This window comes from Mus musculus, chromosome 1 (genome assembly GCF_000001635.26).
Source record: "Mus musculus strain C57BL/6J chromosome 1, GRCm38.p6 C57BL/6J".
NCBI lineage: Eukaryota > Metazoa > Chordata > Mammalia > Rodentia > Muridae > Mus > Mus musculus.
This window is the reverse complement of record NC_000067.6, coordinates 55218980-55240058: the sequence shown is the minus strand read 5'-3', so window position 1 is coordinate 55240058 and position 21079 is coordinate 55218980. Positions and strand designations below refer to the sequence as shown.

At 44.9% G+C, this 21079-nt stretch overlaps 2 protein-coding genes and 1 long non-coding RNA gene across 11 annotated transcripts in view; 1 reads left to right on the top strand and 2 right to left on the bottom strand.

Annotated features, from left to right (window-relative positions):
- Positions 1 to 2882, bottom strand: Mars2 (methionine-tRNA synthetase 2 (mitochondrial)). The gene has a single exon (NM_175439.3). The coding sequence runs from the start codon at positions 2817 to 2819 to the stop codon at positions 1059 to 1061; it is 1761 nt and encodes a 586-aa protein (NP_780648.1). The 5' UTR covers positions 2820 to 2882; the 3' UTR covers positions 1 to 1058.
- Positions 2883 to 4434: 1552 nt separating this feature from the next.
- Positions 4435 to 13442, bottom strand: Gm10561 (predicted gene 10561). Of its 3 annotated transcripts, NR_166487.1 has the most exons (5): positions 13309 to 13442; positions 11850 to 12042; positions 11367 to 11563; positions 4930 to 5682; positions 4435 to 4696 (listed from the first exon to the last, which is right to left on the bottom strand). It is a non-coding gene; the product is annotated as a predicted gene 10561 (long non-coding RNA). The 3 variants fall into 3 exon arrangements; NR_166488.1 differs by lacking the exon at positions 11850 to 12042; NR_166489.1 differs by lacking the exon at positions 11850 to 12042 and having other exon boundaries at positions 4930 to 5130.
- The window catches only part of Rftn2 (raftlin family member 2), a 56905-nt gene continuing 48821 nt past the window's right edge, over positions 12996 to 21079 (top strand). For 3 of the 7 annotated variants that reach the window (NM_001356287.1, NM_001356288.1, NM_028713.1), the window contains exon 1: positions 13277 to 13938. In NM_001356287.1, coding sequence (NP_001343216.1) covers positions 13906 to 13938 — 33 coding nt within the window. In that variant the 5' untranslated portion in view covers positions 13277 to 13905. Of the gene's footprint in view, positions 13939 to 21079 lie in introns of all 7 variants that reach the window. The other 4 variants (XM_011238612.3, XM_006496309.4, XM_006496308.4 and 1 more) reach the window with 3 other exon arrangements.

Below are 21079 nucleotides of genomic sequence, written 5' to 3'. Positions count from 1 at the left end.
TAAAGAAGGTACTTAGAACCACACTTTAATAAGTTAAAAGGCAGGCATGGTGGCATACCCTGTAATCCCAACACCTGAAAAGTGGAAGCAAGAGACTGATGATAACAAATTACATAGTGAAAGCTTGTCTCAAAGAGAGTAATCAACAAAAACTATTTTGACATAAATTCACTAATTACAATATTATATCTTTCCTATATTATGTATCCTGGTTGACCAAAAATAATCATGAGGTAAATTATGTATGTGGATAAGAAATAATATAAAGAATACAACCCTTTTGAGGGCTTTATAGATGAACATGTAACTGTTACTATTATCTGTAGTACAGTGTACCTCAAGAGCTTTTTAGTTTTTTAATATAAACCTGTCATATTTACTTATATCCTATTGTACATGTCACTTTAATAGTTTTAAAATTAGAATTCTAGTGTCCTTCTGTTGTAAAAATATCAGTGTTTCCAAAGTTATCCTTTAAGAACAGTACAATTCTAAAATTCTGTGAATTAAACAGCTGAAAATAATTCTGTCTTCTGAAAGGACACTCTCAAGGAGCTCAATGTGTGCGAGCAGAGCCATCTACTGGATGGAGTGTAGTATTACAAAGCACAACTGCTGGGTTGACATGGGTAAAAGTCTAGGACACTAGTTCCTAAAGTTCAAAAAAAAAAAAACCTCTTTAACAGGAGACTCTGTTTAACAAAGTAGGGCTGACATGTAAAAACAGAGCAGGGACTTCCAACCCTAGATTTAGTTGAAGAAGGGGCTGTGTTAAATTAGCCTGGGGAGCAGAAGCCCTGACCCTGGGTTGGGAGAAGGTGCAATGAGAAGGAAGTGTCAGCATCTTCCATCCTTCTCTTGGAGACATTGGTGAGCAAGAACAGTGATTAATGGCACTGAGAAATGAAAAGGACTGGGTTAGAGAGACCTGAATCGTTCTGTTCATAAGGACATAGTTTATGTGCTCATTTGATACATACTCTTTAAGCATGACTTTACTTAAAAACGCAAAAAGAATACATTTGATCTTTTACTACCAGTCAGTAAGAGCTGAGTTCCTAGGTCCTGTGGGCTTTCACTAGCCGAGTCCTAGATTGGTCCAGTCTAGGAAACAAAAGCCCAGTGTCAGGTCCCAACTTTCTCCCCTCAAAGGGGCATGGGTGTCCATAGAATCGAGGTAGGAAGTAGAGCTCTCCAAGGCCTCTCTCTGTGGTAGAGACTCCCAGTCTTGACAGCAGTTTATCTGCTAAGTTTGGAGTAACAGGCTGAAGCAAAGTTCCAAACACTCGCAAGCACTCCAAGGCTACGTGAAGCACGGTACCCAGCCAGGGAGCATCCTCAGGGCTCTCCCAGTTCAATTTCCATGGTGCGTGCCTTTGGACGAAACCATTAGTTTGCCGAACACAGCTGGATACCGCCTCCAGAGCCTTATAGATCTGAAAGTCATTATAATAGCCCGCTACCAGTTTGGGTAAAGTGGCCACTGCAGTTACAAGCGCATAGTCTTCTGCCTGCACACGAACTGACGGCCCCGTTAACCCTGGCTCACTGGGGAAACAGGCAGCACAGAAAGATGGGTAGGTTCCAGAAGGATTTATTCTGTAGGCAGTGCACCGGTTTAAAAGCCCTCCTAAGGCATCTGCCAGCTCGGAGTCCAGCAATTTAACCACCTTTTCATCATAGTAATCGCAGTCCCAATTGGGAACGCCCTGCCGAAGGAGAAAGTAGCGAAAGCCATCCACAGTATAGCGATCAAGGCAAGTCCTGGGATCCACCACGTTGCCCAAGCTTTTGGACATTTTTTGGCCACTCACCGTCCAGTGCGAGTGGACATAGATGCGATGTGGTGGCCTCAATCCTGCCCCTAGGAGAAGGGCAGGCCAATAAATAGCATGAAATTTGAGAATGTCCTTACCTATGATATGAGAGGTGGCTGGCCACCAAGACTTGAAATCTGCATCTGGGTAGCCAACTACAGTGAGGTAGTTGACCAGGGCATCCAGCCACACGTAGATGGTCTGCGAGTCGTCCCCGGGAACTGGTATGCCCCAGTGCAGATGGCTACTCCTTCGAGAAACGGACAAGTCGGGCAGCTCCTCCTCCAGCCACTGAAGAACTGCCTGGTGGAACGGTTCCGGTGTGATTGCCTGAGGATTGTTTCCAAGCCACCGCTGGAGTGGTTCTCGAAACTGAGAAAGCTTGAAAATGTAATTTTCTTCCTTCGTCCAGGAGACAGGATGTCCGCTCTCGAGAGACACGGGACAGGGATCCCCGGACGGACCCACCTGCCGAGTAACCTTGGCCTCCGGCAAGAAGCACTCATCCGAGGCACAATACCACCCTTCATAGATCCCTTTGTAAAGCAGACCCCGGGCCTCCAGCACACCCCAGAAATGCTGCACCGCTACTCGGTGCCGAGCCTCCGTGGTGCGGATGAAGTCCGTGGAAGAGATGTCAGCCTCCCGGAAAAGCTGCAAAAACTGGGCAGACACTCGATCGCACAGCTCGATCGGGGCCAAGCCGGCGGTGGCTGCCGCCTGCTGGATCTTCAGGCCGTGCTCATCCGTGCCGGTGGAAAACCGCGTGGACGCAGAGCCGGGAACTCGGAGACGACGGTGGCGGCACAGGGCGTCGGCCAGTAGCGCCGAGTACAGGTGCCCGATGTGCGGCGCGGCGTTCACGTAGAAGATAGGTGTGGTGAAGTAGGCCCGCGCTTCCCCGGCGTCGCCACTAGCGCTCGGCGAGCACGAACCGTAGCGGCGACAGCCGCGGCCGAACCGGGTGCGCGTCAACACCCAGCGAGCACACTGCCGCAGCATGGTGACAGCCGGCCCCAGCACTGGAGGCGGTGTTCCCGAGCACGGGAAAGGGCGCGTGCGCAGCTGGACGGTACCGCCGCTTCCGGCGCGGAAGCCAATGAACGGCAAGCGTTGACTCCTGCGGCCCCGCCCGCAACTCCCCCGCCTCCACCGGTTTCCTGCAGCGCGCAGGGGCGGGTGGCCGGCGGGAGTTTTTGAGTAGTCGGCTAGTGGGTTCCGTGTCAGGGCAGTTGGGGAAAGAAGAGCGTATCCCGGGTGTTGTGCAGTTTTACTCTTTGAGATCTGTTCTGGATCTGAACTGAACTGATCGGTTCTGGACTGAACTTGTTGGCAAGATTTTTATATTGAGGTATTTTCCAAACTCATTAACTGTCAAAGCAGGGCACAAATCCGGCCTCTTGGTATCCTCTAGTCAACATAGAAAAACCATTTAAGGTTTGTCTCAGAATCTAAATAAATCTGAAAGAAAGGAAAATAATTTCACAAAGCGCTTTAAGGAACGATAAGCACTGGCAGAAAAGGAAATGACGTGTCTGAACATGTTGCTGAGCCTTAAGGATTGATTTGAGAACTCATCCAGGGACTGGAGTGCGGAGTCACAGGTGTGCAGATAAGGAAACATTAACTTTCAGCTTTATTGTACAAAACAAGTCACAATTTTCTCCTCTAATAGTCTTGAAATTCTTCCAAGACTGAGCTTTGAGAATGAAATCCTAATTTTTAGCAGGAGAGAATTTTAAAATCCCAAATTTTTATTATTAATCCTTGGCTCACTGCATATTTTCTCATCCACAACTGGCCTCCCCACCCCCATTTAATTTAAACAGTGTATATATGCACATACTAAAATGAGATTGGAACACCTATAAACCCTCACCCAACCTAAGTACTGTTAGTGATTCTCAAAGAATGGTCCCCAAAGCAGCATGAGACACACCAGGAACTTAGACATCTGAGGCCCATTCCCTACCTGCTGAGGCAGAAACTGGGATCTCAGACCAGCAATCTAAGCTTTACTTAGCTCACCAATGGACTGTGGTGCACATTAGTGTTTAAGTTAGAGATGAGCTGCAGTTGAGATCTGTGCGCTGTGTCCTTCCCTCTCTTCCAAGAGTAATAGTGCCCTGAGGGTTTGGTTTTTGTTTTTGGTTTGTTTGGGTTTTTTTTTGTTTTGTTGAGTTTTTTGTTTGTTTGTTTGTGTTTTATTTTTTTGGGTTTTTTTTGGGGTTTTTTTTTGTTTTGAGACAGGGTTTCTCTGTCTAGCCCTGGCTGTCCTGAAACTCACTGTGTAGACCAGGTTGGCCTTGAACTCAGAAATCTGCCTGCCTCTGCATCCCAGGTGCTGGGATTAAAGGCGTGCACCATCCACTGTGTTGCCTACTTGAACCGGGTACACCTGGAGAGAGAGAGAGAGAGAGAGAGAGAGAGAGAGAGAGAGAGAGAGAGAGAGAGAGAGAGAGAGAGGAGAGAGAGGAGAGAGAGAGAGAGGAGAGAGAGGAGAGAGAGGAGAGAGAGGAGAGAGAGGAGAGAGAGGAGAGAGAGGAGAGAGGAGAGAGAGAGAGGAGAGAGGAGAGAGAGAGAGAGAGAGAGAGAGAGAATGGAGCCAAGACAAAGGTCCTGATCAAGGCCCACGAGTTTATTAAGAGACCGTGCTTATAAGGGGGAAGGCCCATCGCCCCCCCACCCCCCCCACCCACCCCCGCCAGGCTTCTTGATGTATTGTTGCCAAGTTGTTAGCACTAGTCTGCCGGCTCCACACTTGGTGCCTGGAGCCATTTCGTCAGCACTCGGTGGCCAGGCTGGCCGCTTATTCCGGAAATTCTCAGGAAAACGGGTTCAGCTTCTCAGCAGGTAGCAGAAGAGCAGGGCAGTTGTCACTTCGAAAGAAGCCAGCCAGGTCGGACAGCTGCACCACAGGTGGCCCCACCTCAGTGGCAGACTAGTCTGTACCAGCCCGCTTCAGGCTGGGGGAAGCTACACCACTGCACAGCCTGCCCTGAGGTTTTACTTACACATTCACGTTCCTGTATAGCACCAATGCATTTGAGTAACACTGCCTATATTTAATTACCATTTTAAAAGACAGCGGGGCACGTAGTCTCTATCTTACCTTTCTAATTCAACATTTTCTTCCTAAGATTCAACCATATTGTTCATTCCTTTTGACTTCTGCATGGTGTGTAAAGACTTGTGGTGAGTTGGATATGCTTTTTGGGATGATTTAGAAGATAGACTGATGGCGTTCTCTACAGGAACTACAGAAGGTGAAACAAACGTCCACGGCGTAGTCAGTCTGTGTGTTCTAGTTGATCTGCAAATTTGCAAAAGGCAAGTAGAAAGTAGATAAAACTAAAAGTAGAGGGTTGTCTGCTCACTAGCATTCATGGTCCTGGAAGGTACTCTGCACTGACTAGAGGATAAAGCTAAACACCAAGCCAGTTACAAACCTTTCCTTATGCAATGATGGCCTCTCTGCATGATATGCTGGTACAACAATGCCACACAAGATGTGGGAGTAACCAACCACTGTCTGGTTGGATTTAGGGACCACTCCATGAAATAAAGCCAGTCCCTGACACTTCTCAGTTGGCCAAGAACCTGAGACTAGACAGGCATGGACCCAGGAGCAAACCAAACACTACTGTTCTGCTAGAAGGACAATAACAATAAAATGACGCCTAACAACATTCTGCTGTATGCATAGATCAGTGTCTCACTGAGCCAGCATCAGAAAAGTGTCCTCCTACAGATGAGAGCTTGTATAGATAGCCATGAGTGAACAGTGTGCAGAGGATGAGAGGCTGTGGAACACTCAGTCCTAAATGGGACATCTTCATCAAACCTCAGGGCTCAGGAAACGATGCTGAAGAGAAAGAAAGAAAGAAAAAGATGGTGAGAGGTAGTGAAGATGAGAGACACCAAGAAAACAGCACCTTCCAGACAGGATCAATGCATATATGAACTCACAGAGACAGAGGCAGCTAACCCGGGGCTCTACAAGTAGGGGCCTGATGGGTCCCAGTGCTAAGAGGGTCACAAGTTTACATCCCTAACCCAGAAGCTACCTCCAGTTAGCAAATGAAAACTTGTTTTCTCAGAGGAGTCTTACTAGGATATAAACCTCACTTAGGGCAGGCCCCAGGCTCAGCAAGAGTTGGCTGACACAAAACTAACTCAGTAATACCTGTGGAGATGGTGTGTCTCATAACACTTTGTGTGCTCGGGTTTTACCTTTTGCTTATCTAGTAGTTTCCAATTTTGTAATTTTTATGGTGTGTGTGTTTTTATAGTGTGTGTGTGTGTGTGTGTGTGTGTGTGTGTGTCCTTTGTTTTTGTTTTCTCTGTTTCCTTTGTTTTATTCCAGTTTGTTTGTTTATTGGTATGTTTGTTGTCTAAAAACGAAGAAGGTGGAACTGGATGGGTGGGAGGCAGTAAGGATGTGGGAGGACTTTAAGAGGAGAATGTACTTTATGAAAAGTTTATTTCCAATTTTAAAAAGAAGGAAAAAAAATTGAAAAGGGGTGGAGTTGTATAAGGTAAACGCAACTGGCAAATCAGGTTCTCCTTCAGGTCTACAGTTTCCGTTGCCAGCAAGTCAGTGCTTCCGCAGACAAGCGTACGCTTTGTCCTGGCTTGTTTTCTGTGGCTGTGATAAGCTTCATGGCAAACAACAACTTGGGAAGGAAAGAGTGTATTGTAGCTTACTTTCTATCTATCATGAAAGGAACTCAAAGCGGGAACCTGGAGGCAAGAACGGAGGCAGAATCCAAGGAGGAACACACTGCTTGATCCCATGACTTGCTCAGTTTGCTTCCTTATACAACGCAGGACCACCTCATCAGGGTGACACTGGCCACAATGACCTGGGGGCCTCCTACAGCAATCACTAATTCAGAAAATGGCCGCAGACTTGCCTACAGACAATCCAATGGAGGCATCTTCTGAATGAGGCTTTCCCTCTTCCTAGATGACTCTAGCTTGTATCAAGTTGACAAAAAAAAAACAAGCAGAACACCTTTTTCTCCCATCTTATAAATAAAATGTTGAGAGCCTACTAGGGCTCTGCTTCTCTCCTTCCCTGTGTAACAGAACTCCCTGAAGTAAACAGCTGCTCATAGATGCAACTGGTTCAAGTTTGGGGCAATTTCAAACAGAATTGATATTTACATTCTCAGATGTCTCTCTTGGTACCTACATGCAAATGTTTCTCTGAGTCTATACCTAGGAATGAAACTGCTGGAACATTAAAAAAAAAATGTTGAATGTTCAGCTTCACAGGATAATGCCAAGTTTCTTCCAACATAGTTAAATAAATTCACACTCCTATATGCACTCTTATACATTTCCTTGGAAAAAAATCAGTACTTAGTGTCATATGTTTTCATTCTGGCCAGTCAAGTGGATACAAAGTTATATTACTGATGTTCACAACATCCAAAAAGTGAGATATGAAATGTTCTGCATCCATACAGTGCTTTCTCCACGAGGTTAGCTCTTCCAGCCCGAATCCTCAGTCCTGACTTGCTCAGTTGCTTTCTTCAGTGCTTTAAAGTTTTTATCATAGAGGTCTATATACTTGATTCAATATAATTCAAGGTAAAATGTTGAAGCTGCTGGGTGGATTTCTGAGTTCGAGGCCAGCCTGGTCTACAGAGTGAGATCCAGGACAGCCAGGGCTATAGAGAAACCCTGTCTCGAAAAGCCAAAAAAAAAAAAAAAAAAAAAAAAAGTTGAAGCTGTTGTGAATCTGTTTTCCTGGTTGCTTTCTCTATCTTTGACATTGGCATAAAAGGCATCTACTGATTTTTTTTTTTTTATGTGTTGACTTTGTACCCAGCCACTTTGCTGAAAGTGTTTATCTATTCTAAAAGTTTTCTGATGCAGTCTTTTATTTTCTTGAGACAGGGTTTCTCTGTGTAGACCAGGCTGTCAGACTTACAGAGATCCATCTGCCTCTGCCTCCTGAGTGCTGGGATTAAAGGCACATGCCACCATTGCTGGGCTAAAGTATTCCTTTGGGATCTCTTTGGTATTGAGTCACATCCCATCTGTAAGTAAGAATGTCTTGACTTCTTCCTTTCATATTTGCATCCTTTTTAACTTTTTGCTCTCACTCTCAGTTCAACAGCATTCAGGAGGCAGAGGCAGACAGATATCTTTGTTCAAGGCCATCCTGGTCTACAAAGTGAATTCCAGGACAGACAAGGGATACACACACACACACACACAACACACACACACACCTTGTCTCAAAAAAAAAAAACAAAAAACAAAAAAACAAAAACAAATTAAACAAACAAAAACCCCCATATTGTTGAGATGTAGCAGACATCCTGGTCCTCTGCCCCTCTGGGAGGGATTATATTGTAGATGTTATCATTTGGTGCCAGGCACCTGATGGTCAGTTGTTCTCCACATTTTGACTAATTGTGGCTTTTTATAATGGTCTTTGATGCAGTTTTCTTTGATGAGAGACTAGAGCTGCATTTCTCTGTGGTTACAAGGATTTAGGAAGAAGTTAGCAATTACACTGGTTTAGGAAAAGCCAGGAATAGGTTTCCTTCTTGAGACCATCCATGACCTCACCAGCCACTGGTCATTTGCTATGTTTATAATAAGAGACTTGAATTCCTTCCTTTTGAGTGTGCCTTAAGTCCAAGTATTGTCCACTTACAAATAAATGACTTAAAAAGTAATAAACTATTTGTCCATGTATGAAGGAGAATATACATATTTTAGAAATAATTCAAGGGTGGGAGAATAATCCTTACAGAACTTTTCACAGTGGAAACTTAAAATAAGCAAATGTTTCTTGCCTAGTGTTGTTGTGAGAATGCAGTGAAGTGCCAGGATAAATATTACAGAATCCTCAGAGGTTGGTGTCAAGACTCTCACAGACACCCAAATCCAAGGATGTCCAGCCCTTATATAAAACAATGCAGTACTTGAATATCATGCACAATCATCCCCACTGCATCAAATCATCTCTAAGCTGTACACTAACATGTAAATGTAAAAGGTCGTATGTAAGCGCCTTGTGCTTGTCAGGCTGCTGTGTTCAGGAACAATAACAGCAATGTCTGCACGTGCTCTGGGGCAGCTTTCCAAACACAGCTTCAAGATGCATTGGTTTGTTGTTGGTGGGATTGCAGGCTTGTACAACTACTCTGGAAATCAGTTTGGCGGTTCCTCAGAAAATTGGACATAGTACTACCGGAGGATCCAGCAATACCTCTCCTGGGCATATATCCAGAAGATGCCCCAACTGGTAAGAAGGACACATGCTCCACTATGTTCATAGCAGCCTTATTTATAATAGCCAGAAGCTGGAAAGAACCCAGATGCCCCTCAACAGAGGAATGGATACAGAAAATGTGGTACATCTACACAATGGAGTACTACTCAGCTATTAAAAAGAATGAATTTATGAAATTCCTAGCCAAATGGATGGACCTGGAGGGCATCATCCTGAGTGAGGTAACACATTCACAAAGGAACTCACACAATATGTACTCACTGATAAGTGGATATTAGCCCAAAACCTAGGATACCCAAGATACAAGATACAATTTGCTAAACACATGAAACTCAAGAAAAATGAAGACTGAAGTGTGGACACTATGCCCCTCCTTAGAAGTGGGAACAAAACACCCTTGGCAGGATTTACAGAGACAAAGTTTGGAGCTGAGATGAAAGGATGGACCATGTAGAGACTGCCATATCCAGGGATCCACCCCATAATCAGCATCCAAACGCTGACACCATTGCATACACTAGCAAGATTTTATCGAAAGGACCCAGATGTAGCTGTCTCTTGTGAGACTATGCCGGGGCCTAGCAAACACAGAAGTGGATGCTCAGTCACCTAATGGATGGATCACAGGGCTCCCAATGGAGGAGCTAGAGAAAGTACCCAAGGAGCTAAAGGGATCTGCAACCCTATAGGTGGAACAACATTATGAACTAACCAGTACCCTGGAGCTCTTGACTCTAGCTGCATATGTATCAAAAGATGGCCTAGTCGGCCATCACTGGAAAGAGAGGCCCATTGGACACGCAAAATTTATATGCCCCAGTACAGGGGAACGCCAGGGCCAAAAAGGGGGAGTGGGTGGGTAGGGGAGTGGGGGTGGGTGGGTATGGGGGACTTTTGGTATAGCATTGGAAATGTAAATGAGCTAAATACCTAATTAAAAAAAAAAAAAAAAAGATGCATTGGTTTGACTATCCAGATGCGAAACCTACATATCGGTAGCAATGATTGTGAAGACAGGAACATATGCCACATTAATAATGAAAATGATTTTAAAATATTGTTAAAAGTCTAACAAAATTCTGCTCTTTTGCAGTTGTAGAGAGAAATGGCCTAAGTGTTATTCAGTTATGACCTTAAGAAACTATAAACTATAAACTATAAACTCTTGCTATAAGAGAAGTGCTTGTGAGTAGTGATGCCTTTAATTCCAGAACTCTGGATCTCTGAGTTCAAAGACAATGTATAAAACCTAGTATAGATAGTGAGTTCCAGGCCAGCCAAGGCAGTAATGTGCTTCTCTTGTTAAGCATGATGATCTGTGTTCAATCTTCACAAGCAACATTTTAAATAAATAAATAAAGCAAGCTGAGCATGGTACAAGCCCAGTGAGAGGGAGGGAGGGGGATGGAGACATGTGACTGCCTCTGGCTTGTTTGCCTGCTAGCCTAGGCTACTTGGAGAGCTCCAACCAAAGAGAGACACAGTCTTAAAACATAGGGAGATGCTGTGTGGTGGTGGCACACACCTTTGATGCCAGCACTTGGGAGACAAAGGTGGAAGGATCTTGGTGAGTCAAGGCCAGCCTAGTTTACAGTGACAACCAGGGCTACATAGAGAAACCCTGTCTCCAAAAAAAAAGAAAGAAAGAAAAAGAGAGAACTCCTAAGATATAACACCCAGAATTACCCTCTAGCCTCCATGCACACACACACACACACACACACACACACACACACACACACACACAAGTAATTAGAGTATGTGCACACACAATAATAATAATTATAGCCTAATAATACATAATATATAGCTACATGCATAATAATAAGAAAGAGCTGCATCCAGTCAGCCTCAGTCGAAATCAGTAGCCTTCTTTCTAGCTCCCTTCGATGTACTTAAAGCATCTTGCTCAGGCTGTACTAGTGATATATCAAATATGAAATGGATGTCCTTTGACTTCATTTGGCTATTTGATTTCCTTTTACCCTCTACAAAATAAAACCTAAGCATCCAAAGCCCTTAGCATAGCTCTTTCCTCATTCCCAGGCTAGCTTCTTTTTTTTTTCTTTTTTCTTTTTTCTTTTTTTTCTTTTTTCTTTTTTTTTTTTTTTTTGCTTTTTTTTTTTTTTTTTTTTTTTTGCTTTGCTTTGCTTTGCTTTTGCATTTTATGTCCTCGCAGTCAGTTGCTTAGTGTTGCTCATTTGTGCCATCGTGTCTCACAAGTCTGGCTTTAGTCTGTGCCCCTCTTCTCCAGTCACATGCTCCCACCTCTCTGTGTCAGTCTCACTTACCCTCGAAACCATCCAGGATATCGTCCCATATGTTCCTGTTGAGTCATCTTTTGTATCCAGTGCTTTTTAAGTACCTGGAAGTGGCAGGCACTTGATAAAGGTAGTGGATACTTAATAAACAACTCTCCAATACCGTAATTGGTGCCAGTGACCAGCAAAGATTCCATTGCTACTGTATAACAGCACAACAGTCCATTCTACAAAAAAGAACATGAAATATGGCAATCACTAATCTTTGTAATGATATGAGTCACTCTTTCTGTCTACTGATTCATCTAATTTACCCAGAATTCCCTTCCGCTGACTATGCCCATCCTTTAACATGGAGACCATGGAATGCTCTCCTATACAAAATGCTTTTGAGAAGTAAAATACTTAAAGAAGTACGGAGCAAAAGATGACAGTGATCCACAGACTAAATAACCCACACGCTCCTTCCAGGGTTTTCATGTGCACAATTTAATGGGCTGAATTTTTCCTCACCACTGGCACTCTCCAGGTTCTCAAAGGAGATCAGGGTTGATTTTGTAAATAGTTGAAGTGGTGCCGAAATCACTTCCTTCCAATCCTGACGCCAGCTCTGTCTCATAGGAGCATTGCTCTCTGCAGGCCGGGTGCTAGGGCAGAACACCAGTTCTCTCCCAGTCTTGAAAGCCATCCTGTGGCAGATGTCCCACTAGGGACAGTTTAAGAGGAAAAGAAGTTGGTACTCAAAGAAGTCAAGTAACCTGCCCAAGAGCATCTCTGTGGTAAGCATGAGGAGACTGCACTCACAAGCAGCCTGCTTCCAGGCCTCCCTCTGAGTGGCTGGAGCACACATCCTATTGTGCACAGCACAACAATAAATGTGCATTGCAGTGGCTCCATGTAAACCACCCTTTACCTCGGCATGCAGCAAATTACCATTTACATTACAAATAAGATTAAAGGAGTCAACTTATCTACATTTGATTTTTTTTTTTTTAACTAAGGCCATTTTGAGACCCATAGCACTGTGGTCAGGCAGTACTAAGTCCTCTAATAGGGGTGTTTTAAGTCAAAAGCATTGGGCTTGTGAGCTGCCTAACCCAAGGGCACTGGCTGCTTTTGAGGTGTGGTTCCAGCACTCACAAGGGAGTTTATAGCCACTTGTTGCCCCAGGTCCAAAGGGTCTGACGCCCCTCCTCTGGGGGAGGGTCCCTGCACCACACACAAGCACATACATAAATAAAATAACAAACCAAGAATGCTGGAGGGAACTAATTCCTCTGTAACTGTCTCATCTTTGCAATTACATAGGATGTTTTTCCTTTTAACTGTTTTTTTCTTTTTTCATTAGTGCATGATAATTGAACAAAAGAAAAATTAAAATCATAGTGACATTTCTATATATCTATTCAATGTACTTTGACCACATTCACTCTTTCTTCCCCAAGTATTTATGAAATAGCTTACGTTTTTGTGCTTTTTTTATACTTGGTGGTTTTAATCAGCACATCTTTCCAGAAAAAAAAAAAAAAAAAAAAAAAACCCGCTGTGTGGAAAGAAGTTTTCCACCTAGGACTGAGAACTTTCTAGGTCTCTCTCTCTCTCTCTCTCTCTCTCTCTCTCTCTCTCTCTCTCCCTCCCTCCCTCCCTCCCTCTCCCTCTTCCTCTTCCTCTTCCTCTCCCCTCTGTTGTTTCCTCAGAAAGCTCACTTCCTTTCTGGAATTAATATTGTTTCCAACACGTTAAGAAACAATCTCTGTCTCTCTCTCTCTCTCTCTATCTATCTCTCTCTCTCTCTGTCTCTCTGTCTCTGTCTCTCTCTCTGTCTCTCTCTCTCTGTCTCTCTCTGTCTCTCTCTCTCTCCTTCTCTCTTCCCCCTCCCTCTGTCCTTTCCTCTCTCCTTCCTTTCCTCCCTCCCTTCCCTCTCCCCCTCCCTTCTGCTTCCTCGGTAGAAGCCGGGAAGCACAGGACTGACCAGAAGAAACAGAAAGAACCGCATCACTTTGACTGACTTTATCTTCTATCCGTAGATAATCACACCAGAGTTGCACTTTTGTCTTTAATTCCGTTTCTGGACACCTCTTTTCCATTCAGCCAACTGGGTGAGACAAAGCCCGTCGGTGCCCTGAGCCGCAGAACTCTGGTCGGGGGCTGGCTGGCTGTAAATTGACGTGGCATGGAAATTCTCCACTAAGTTGCAGCAGCTCACGAGCTCCTCAAAGATCGAGCCCAGCCTCCGGGAGCTGGAGCTAAGGCTCAGTAACAGTAACGTTAAAGAAGAATGGATAAAAGTCCCCAGCTCCTCGCCTTGGACCCGCCGCTTTCTTTCTGGCTATCTGTCATTTCGCTGAAAACCAAATCAAAGCAGTTAGTCTGTAACTTTGTTTTCGCAGCTTAAACAACAAAATTGACCGCGCTTGCTCCTCCGGCTCTCCCCTGCAATCTTAACTCCTTGCAGACTTTGCCATGGGGTGCGGACTTAGGAAGCTGGAAGACCCTGATGAAAGCAGCCCTGGAAAAATATTTTCTACCCTGAAGAGACCGCAAGTGGAAACAAAGACAGAATTTGCTTATGAATACGCCCTGCTGGACTTTACTTTACAAGGTACTCCTTATTTCTATTGTAGCTAGTGTCTGTCTCCAAAATAAGAGAAGACTACGTTTCTGAAGTGTGGACCTGTGGAGTCTTAAGCTCTTTTCCATAATGAAATTGGTCCATCTAACAATGACGCTTTGTTTCTTAATTATATTTGGGGAGATTTTGGGTTGTATTTTGTTTTGTGTGCTTTTTTTTTTTTTTAACATGGCTTATATATACTATACAAAATTAAGAAAACTACTTGGAAATGTTCCTTTTATTTTTAAAGCAAATGGGACAAATGTTTGATTTCTAGGCCAAATTGCTGGAGCCTTAATGACAGCTTGTGTTTTGAAAAGATTTGAAAGGCAGGGACTGTGGGCTATGGGCAGTGCTACTTGTATGCAGTTGTGGAAAACTCCGCCAAGGCAATTCTGAGGTGGCCAGTGTGCTGAATTGTGTGTTGCTCATGTGATAGGTTTGACCAAACTAAAGGTTGAAAGAAATTAGTTGTTTTTGGTTTTGTTTTAATGGGGGAAAGTAGCCTACAGAAGGCACTCCCTCGGCTGGGTGCTCCGTCCCTAACAGAGAAACTCTGTTCCAAAAAGTTGAAAACACAAACAAACAAGCCCAGATGGCAGCTCCAGCAAGGGAAGGGAGGGAAGGGGCTGAGGTGCCTCCTCTTGACCCAAGTCTTTGCCTCCCTCCTCTCTGGAAACCCTGAATACTGCTTCAGAGTCCCTGAGACACAGGACATAGCAGGGTTTAAAGCGAACTGCGTCTGTAATTATGATGTGCTAAAAAAACAAAGAAATTAAATTTAGAGAAATTTGCTTGCTGAATTTTCCAAATACTAGTATTAAGTTCCTATTTTAATTCTTTGATTCTACAGCCCATTAGTTAATTGAAAACTGTACTGCGCATCCAACTAGATGCTTTTACTCCCTACCACCACTGCCGCCTTCCCCCTGAAAACAGTGCATCTTTGTGCACGAAGCAAGAGCAGCCCATTTTTCTTTGTTAAAAACTGAGCTGGCCAGCAAGTAAAATTCAGAGACACAGAAGATCTGTACCTGTGCTTCGAACATATTCCCCACTTTTTTTGATCAAAGAATCCAAGTAAGGACAAGGCTGCCAAAAGAAGAAAAGTTAATATTCTCAATGTTCTTCTTTGTTGTGTGAATTTAAAGTGGATTGAGTTAATGCTGATGGAAAAGTAGCCAAAAAGTCATGAATTTTTATATGCCTTTTTAAAAAGTCATTCGGGAAAATTCTTTGAGACAGGGAGCTTCTACAGTGTGGTTCTCGTCCTTACCAATACAGACTGGATAGGGCAGAAACGCACAGGGTGGGAAAGCATGCCTTTCTTGTGTATCCCGGAAGCTGTAGGCTAGAACCATTGTCTTGTGCACCTTAGGATCCTGAGGCACAGCTCACCTTAGGGCTATAGAGCTTCAAGAAGCTAACATTTTTCTGATTCATGCCATTTCAAAACATTAGCACCTCCAACAAATTTCTATATATGTGATTACCTTTGAATCAAGAAGATACACAGCTTTTACTCAACAGTCATTTTGGTTTTATCAGAAACCTTTTTCTCCATGAAAGGAGCATAATTTCCACCTTCCACTCTAGATGTTGCTGCGAAAGGGTAATTTCACCGTAAAGCACAGGCATGGGTTTGATGTGCACATGCGCACACTAAGGCAGGCGCATGTCTTTAGGTAGCATCTGCTTCCTATTTGGTACAGGCGCCTGGTCTCCGGGGCCCATCTCTTCCTAGTTCTCCCACATGTTCTTGTTTGGGGTTTTTGTTTAACCATTTGTTTTGGTCTTGCCTTTGCGTTTGCTTCAGAAGCCAGGACTCTGTGTACCAGCCCAACCCCGCCCCCTCTTCCAGGCGTAGTTAGCCTGCCTCTTTCCTCCATTCTTTGACAGCCACCTGCCTGCCACTCCAGAGTCTATGATAGTGCGTCTGGGTGGGCTAACACATGCCAGCCTTCTGCTCGGCACTGGCCAACCCTTCCTGGAATTGCTGGGAAGAGAACTGAATGGTGGCTGCTCCTAGCTGCCAGACCACCACACAGTGAGAAACCTTGGCGGAAACAAAATGGCCTGGTGACAGCTGTGTGTATTCCTCAGTTTTGTTTTTGTTTGTTTTTTCCCAAACAGTAGCCATGGAACACAGAATAAAGTTTAAGAAGGGAGAGCCTTCCAAGTCCCTGTGTTGTGTTACAGTTTGTCTTGAACAAGTTGTTTCTCACTCAGTTCTACCTTTCTCCCTTCCCCAATCATTGCATCGCAAATTCTGTTGTACTAACTTTCGGTGGTAGTGTATGTGTCTTAGTCAGGGTTTTACTGCTGTGAACAGACACCATGACCAAGGCAAGTCTTACAAAGGACAACATTTAATTGGGGCTGGCTTACAGGTTCAGAAGTTCAGTCCATTATCATCAAGGCAGAAACATGGCAGCATCCAGGCAGACATGGGGCAGAAGGAACTGAGAGTTCTACATCTTCATCCAAAGGCAGACAGTAGAAGACTGACTTCCAGGCAGCTAGGATGAGGGTCTTAAAGCCCACACCCACAGTGACATACCTATTCCAACAGGGCCACACCTTCAAATAGTGCCACTCCCTGGGCAGAGCATATTCAAAGCACCACAGCAACTACTGTAGCCAAATGAAATGTAGTTTTCATTCACTGCTCAGTGGTTCAGAGCAGCCCCTCTGTTATGGGTACATGCTCTCGTTACTACCCTCTTTCCACCCTCTCACCAAATATCCAGTCGGATGCAGGGGAGTGCTCAGTCAGCAAATGCTTGTTGTCCAAGCATAAGGACCGGAGGAGTCTTATAAAACTCAGGTGTGTCGAGTGACCCCTGCTCCAGGGAGACAGGCAGGCAGATGTCTGGAGAGTGCTATCCAGCCTCACCAGTCTGAGTGCCAGACTGCCTGAAGCCTGCCTGTCTCAAAAAATAAGGTACAAAGTGATCGTGGGCAATGACCAGTGTCAACCTCTGCCCTCCACATGATGTACACACATGAACACATACACTCGTGCACACACGCATGCACACACACATGCATGCACACACCTGATCCAACCAGAATACAAAGAATTTAAATTCCCCCATTTCTTCTCTCCTCTCCATTCTCATTACCACTCTCCATAGCCATTCATTTCCTCTCTGCTTTCCCTGCCCTCTGTCTTCAGTGGCTTCTTTGTTTGTTGTTGTTTGTTTGTGTTTAGTTTGTGTTTTTTGTTTTGTCAGTTGGGAGGATGTGATGTCTTCCAGTCATTCCATACATCTCAACAAGAAAATAATAGCATAATGATTAGGCACACAAGACTCTAGTCCAGTGATTCTCAGCCTTCCTAATGCTGAGACCCTTTAATATACTTCCTTATGCTGTGACCATAAAATCATTTTTGTTGCTACTTCCTAACTGTAATTTTGCTACTGTTGTGAATTATAATGTAAATATCTGACATGCAGGATATCTGATATGCGACCTCCCCAAAGGGGTTGCAACCCACAGTTTGAGAACCAGTGTTCTTGGCGTGGGTCATGAGTCCTTTTAAGCTGCTGTGCAGATCCCTTAACTGCAAACAGGGATTCTAACAATACTTACATCAGACAGCTGCTTTAGATATTAAAGGAAATGACAGAAGATTACCCACAGGGGAGTGTTCACTAAAGCTAGCTGCTGCTGTCCCTCCTGTGAGAACAAGGCTCTATCTCTATTCCAAGGCTGGGACGGACCTCATCCCTTTCCTTTAAACTCAGTTCTTACTCCTCTTTGTATTCATAGCTAGAAGTGGTGATTTGAGGGGCAACTCAAATAAAGTCTTCAAAAGAGGGAGTATGTGGCCAGCCAAAGTGTTCTGGCCTGATCCGGGGCACAGCTGTAAAGAGAATAACTCAAATAACATGAGTGAGCCAAGAGCACAGGTTTAATACAGAAGGAGTCAGTTATGTAAAGTATTAGAGAAAATTCAAGAAGAATAGGAATGTCGCTGTGTGAGAACGTACTGAAAGTTAACAAGAGTTAATATATGGTCAGAAATAGAGGGTTTTTTTTAATAAAAAATCTAGTCATGATAGTGTATGCCTATAATCCCAGGTCTTAGGAGTCTAAGACAGGAAGATTTTAAGTTTGAGGCCAGCCTGAGCTACAGAGCAAGACCTGTCAGAAATAAAAAAGAGGGGGGAGGAGATAGAGGTGAAGGGAAGTAAAAGTCAAGTTGTATTTTGTATAACTGTATCGATCTAATAAACTCCAGGACACATGCCCCTGGCGATCAAAGGGTTTTTAAATGTTAAAGTGCTGCTGGGCCGGGGAGGGGGGGGCGCAGAACTAGTCGTAATGAAATTGACTGGATCCTCTTCAGCATTGATATAGTCTCTATTCTTTCTTTTACTAAACTATATAAGGTGTTTCATTATGTTTGAAGTGGTAACACAGTCCACCTAAGAAGAATAACAAACACAGACAATTGTGGAAAAGAATGCCATTCTGAGTCTGGAGAGGAAGGGATCTCTAATAATAGCAGGCAGCTGACCCACTTTTAAAACTGTCAAGAACTGGCAGTGTGCCTAGTTGGTAGTGTGTGCCTAGTATGAATGAAGTTTGGGTTCAGTTCTCTGCACTGGATAAAACAAAGTGTGAAGAAGACACGGGCCTGTAAGCCCAGTACTGTGCAAGTGGAGGCAGAAGGATCGATCAGCGGGTGGGTCAAAGCTGTTGTTGTCTGCACAGCAAATTCGAGGCCAGCCTATGGTACATGAGGCTCTGACTAAAAAACAAACCAAGAAAACAGACAATGCCACTCTTAGTCCGTCTGTGTACACACTAAAACCGCCCGGTTCTGTGTATGTGAACAGACTAACTCTGCAAGAGCTCCTGTAGCAGGGCCTGGGCAGGAAACAGGAGTCACAGCATCCTTTCACATTGTGCCTGCCCTGTGATGCAGCCTGGGACTGCAGAGGCTCTGCCGTGGACCTGAGTGGGCAGGTCCAGGAAGGCTCTTCAGAAGTGCATCCCACTGCATCCCAGATGTAAAGGATGAGTGAGGCTCAGGAAGGCCTCTGTCCTGAAAGCTTCAACCACCACTACAAGACAGTAAGGAAAAGACAGCTCAATAAAGGAATAGACAAGAATCTGAACAGACAAATCAGAAATAATCCAAGTGAAAGACATGTGAAACTGCATTCCAATCATCGGTGACCAAGAACATCCGTATTACAACCACTACTACAAAACACCCAGAGGAAATAAAATTTTGAAAGGTTGCTAATATCAGGTGTCAGTATAGTGCTATAATCATTTGAAAAACAGTTGATATTTTCTACCTATAACTGAAGATATGCCCAGTGCCGACATACACCATGTGGTGCACAAGGATGTCCAAGTCAAGCAATTGGGAATTCCCAACCCACAGGCATGAGTGACCACTGGACTACAGATATCCACTAATGCAGGGCAGGGAGATGGGGGAATAAAGGGCATGGGAGAAAACCTGCGTCCCATCAGAGTTCCGGTGCTCTGGGAGGTTGGATGCATTAGACTGCTGCATGCTTTCCACACGGCCCCGGGTGGGTGTCTGGCTGTGTGAAGCCACGGAATCCCAGCTTGCGGGGGAGGGGGGTGGACAAGGGGCAGTCTTAGGTACCAGATTCTCGGCCTCGAGCATCCCAGACACCTGCTGGACACCATGGAAGAGCTGAGAACAGAATAGGGTCCCCAGGGGCAGCTCAGTCAGCTCCGGGGCCGAAGGGTGGAGAGGGCAGGGGGGAGAGGGAGGCGCTGGGTGGTTCCCACACAGGCGAGAGGTCCTTGGTCCAGTCCATGGCTAGAGCGTAGGAAGGCCTTCTGGTGGGAGGTTAGACATGGCTCCTTAGGAGAAAGCCTATCCCATCGTTCAAGCACAGCGGGCCATGATGGTTTTAGAGCTTTATTTTAGAAAGGCAGGGTGAAAGAGAGAAGGTAGAAAGAGGGAGAGAGGCTGGCCATGGCCACATGGAGAGAGGGGGAAGGGAGAGAGAGAGGGAGGGCTAGAGAGTAAGAAAGGTGAGGGCTTAAAGAGATCCAGGAGGGGCCAAGCAGCTCCTCTTATAGTGGGCTGGGCTATCAGGTAACTGTGGGGAGGAGCATACCTGGCTATAGTCAGGTAACTGTGGAGGTGGAGTCTAACCAGAATGTCAGAAGCTTGGGACATTGTCTACATGACTGATAGTCACGGAATTATGGAGTTGGGGGCTCTGTGGTTTCAGACACCTGTCTCTGGGAACGTGGCTCAGTTTCTGTCCCTTGTAGAGTTTTCTACTGGGTCACCGGAGCAAGCCTCATTCAAGCACAATAGGGTGCCTATCACAGCCGCACACACTAATGGTTTCTGTAAAGGACCAAACTATAACATATTAGTCTTTCTGAGCCATGTGGCCTCAGTCACACCTGATTGACTCTGCACACCATGCTAGAGCTGCCAAAAGGGATACACAGCTAAACTCCACGGCGGTCCTTTGCTGACTGCTCTTACAGTGCAATGAGAGCACAACTTTAACTGTCACAGGCAAGTCCAGCACTGTGGGGTATAGAGTGAGATACCTAGTAACCACCGTATGATCCCATTTCATACGGCTCAAGACATCCATCAGGTGGCCTGCCCAGGGGCAGGCTGCTCCTTTAGCACATAGTCTATGCTTGACACTGCATTGTAGAGACTAGGGCTGTGTTCCTGGTCTGCAGCACTAAGGGAAGAGCAAGGAGTAATTACTGGACAGTCAAGGCTCAGTATGGTGGAAGGATGGAACCAAAATTGGAAAGGATGGAATGGGAGGTCTCGGAAGAGCAGGCCACTTTCTCGATTTTTCATTAAATAATTGTTACCTGGGAGTTGGTAGTTTTAAGTATGTTCTGTGCTTGTTTCCTGTATATGTTATACCCACCATCAGGGTACAGTTGAAAGTGTGGATGGGAATATGGACGGAGATAAAGCAAACAAGGCAGAAAGTCAGGGTGACTGGAGGTGAGAAGCAGGAGGAATTCTGTGGCCTGAGAGAGGCAGCACAGAAAGTGGAGAGAAGCTTTCGTACGTGAAAGAGAAAGTAGACAAAGGCAGGTCACAAGATTCCCAAAATGCCATGAGTCTATTGTCATGTGT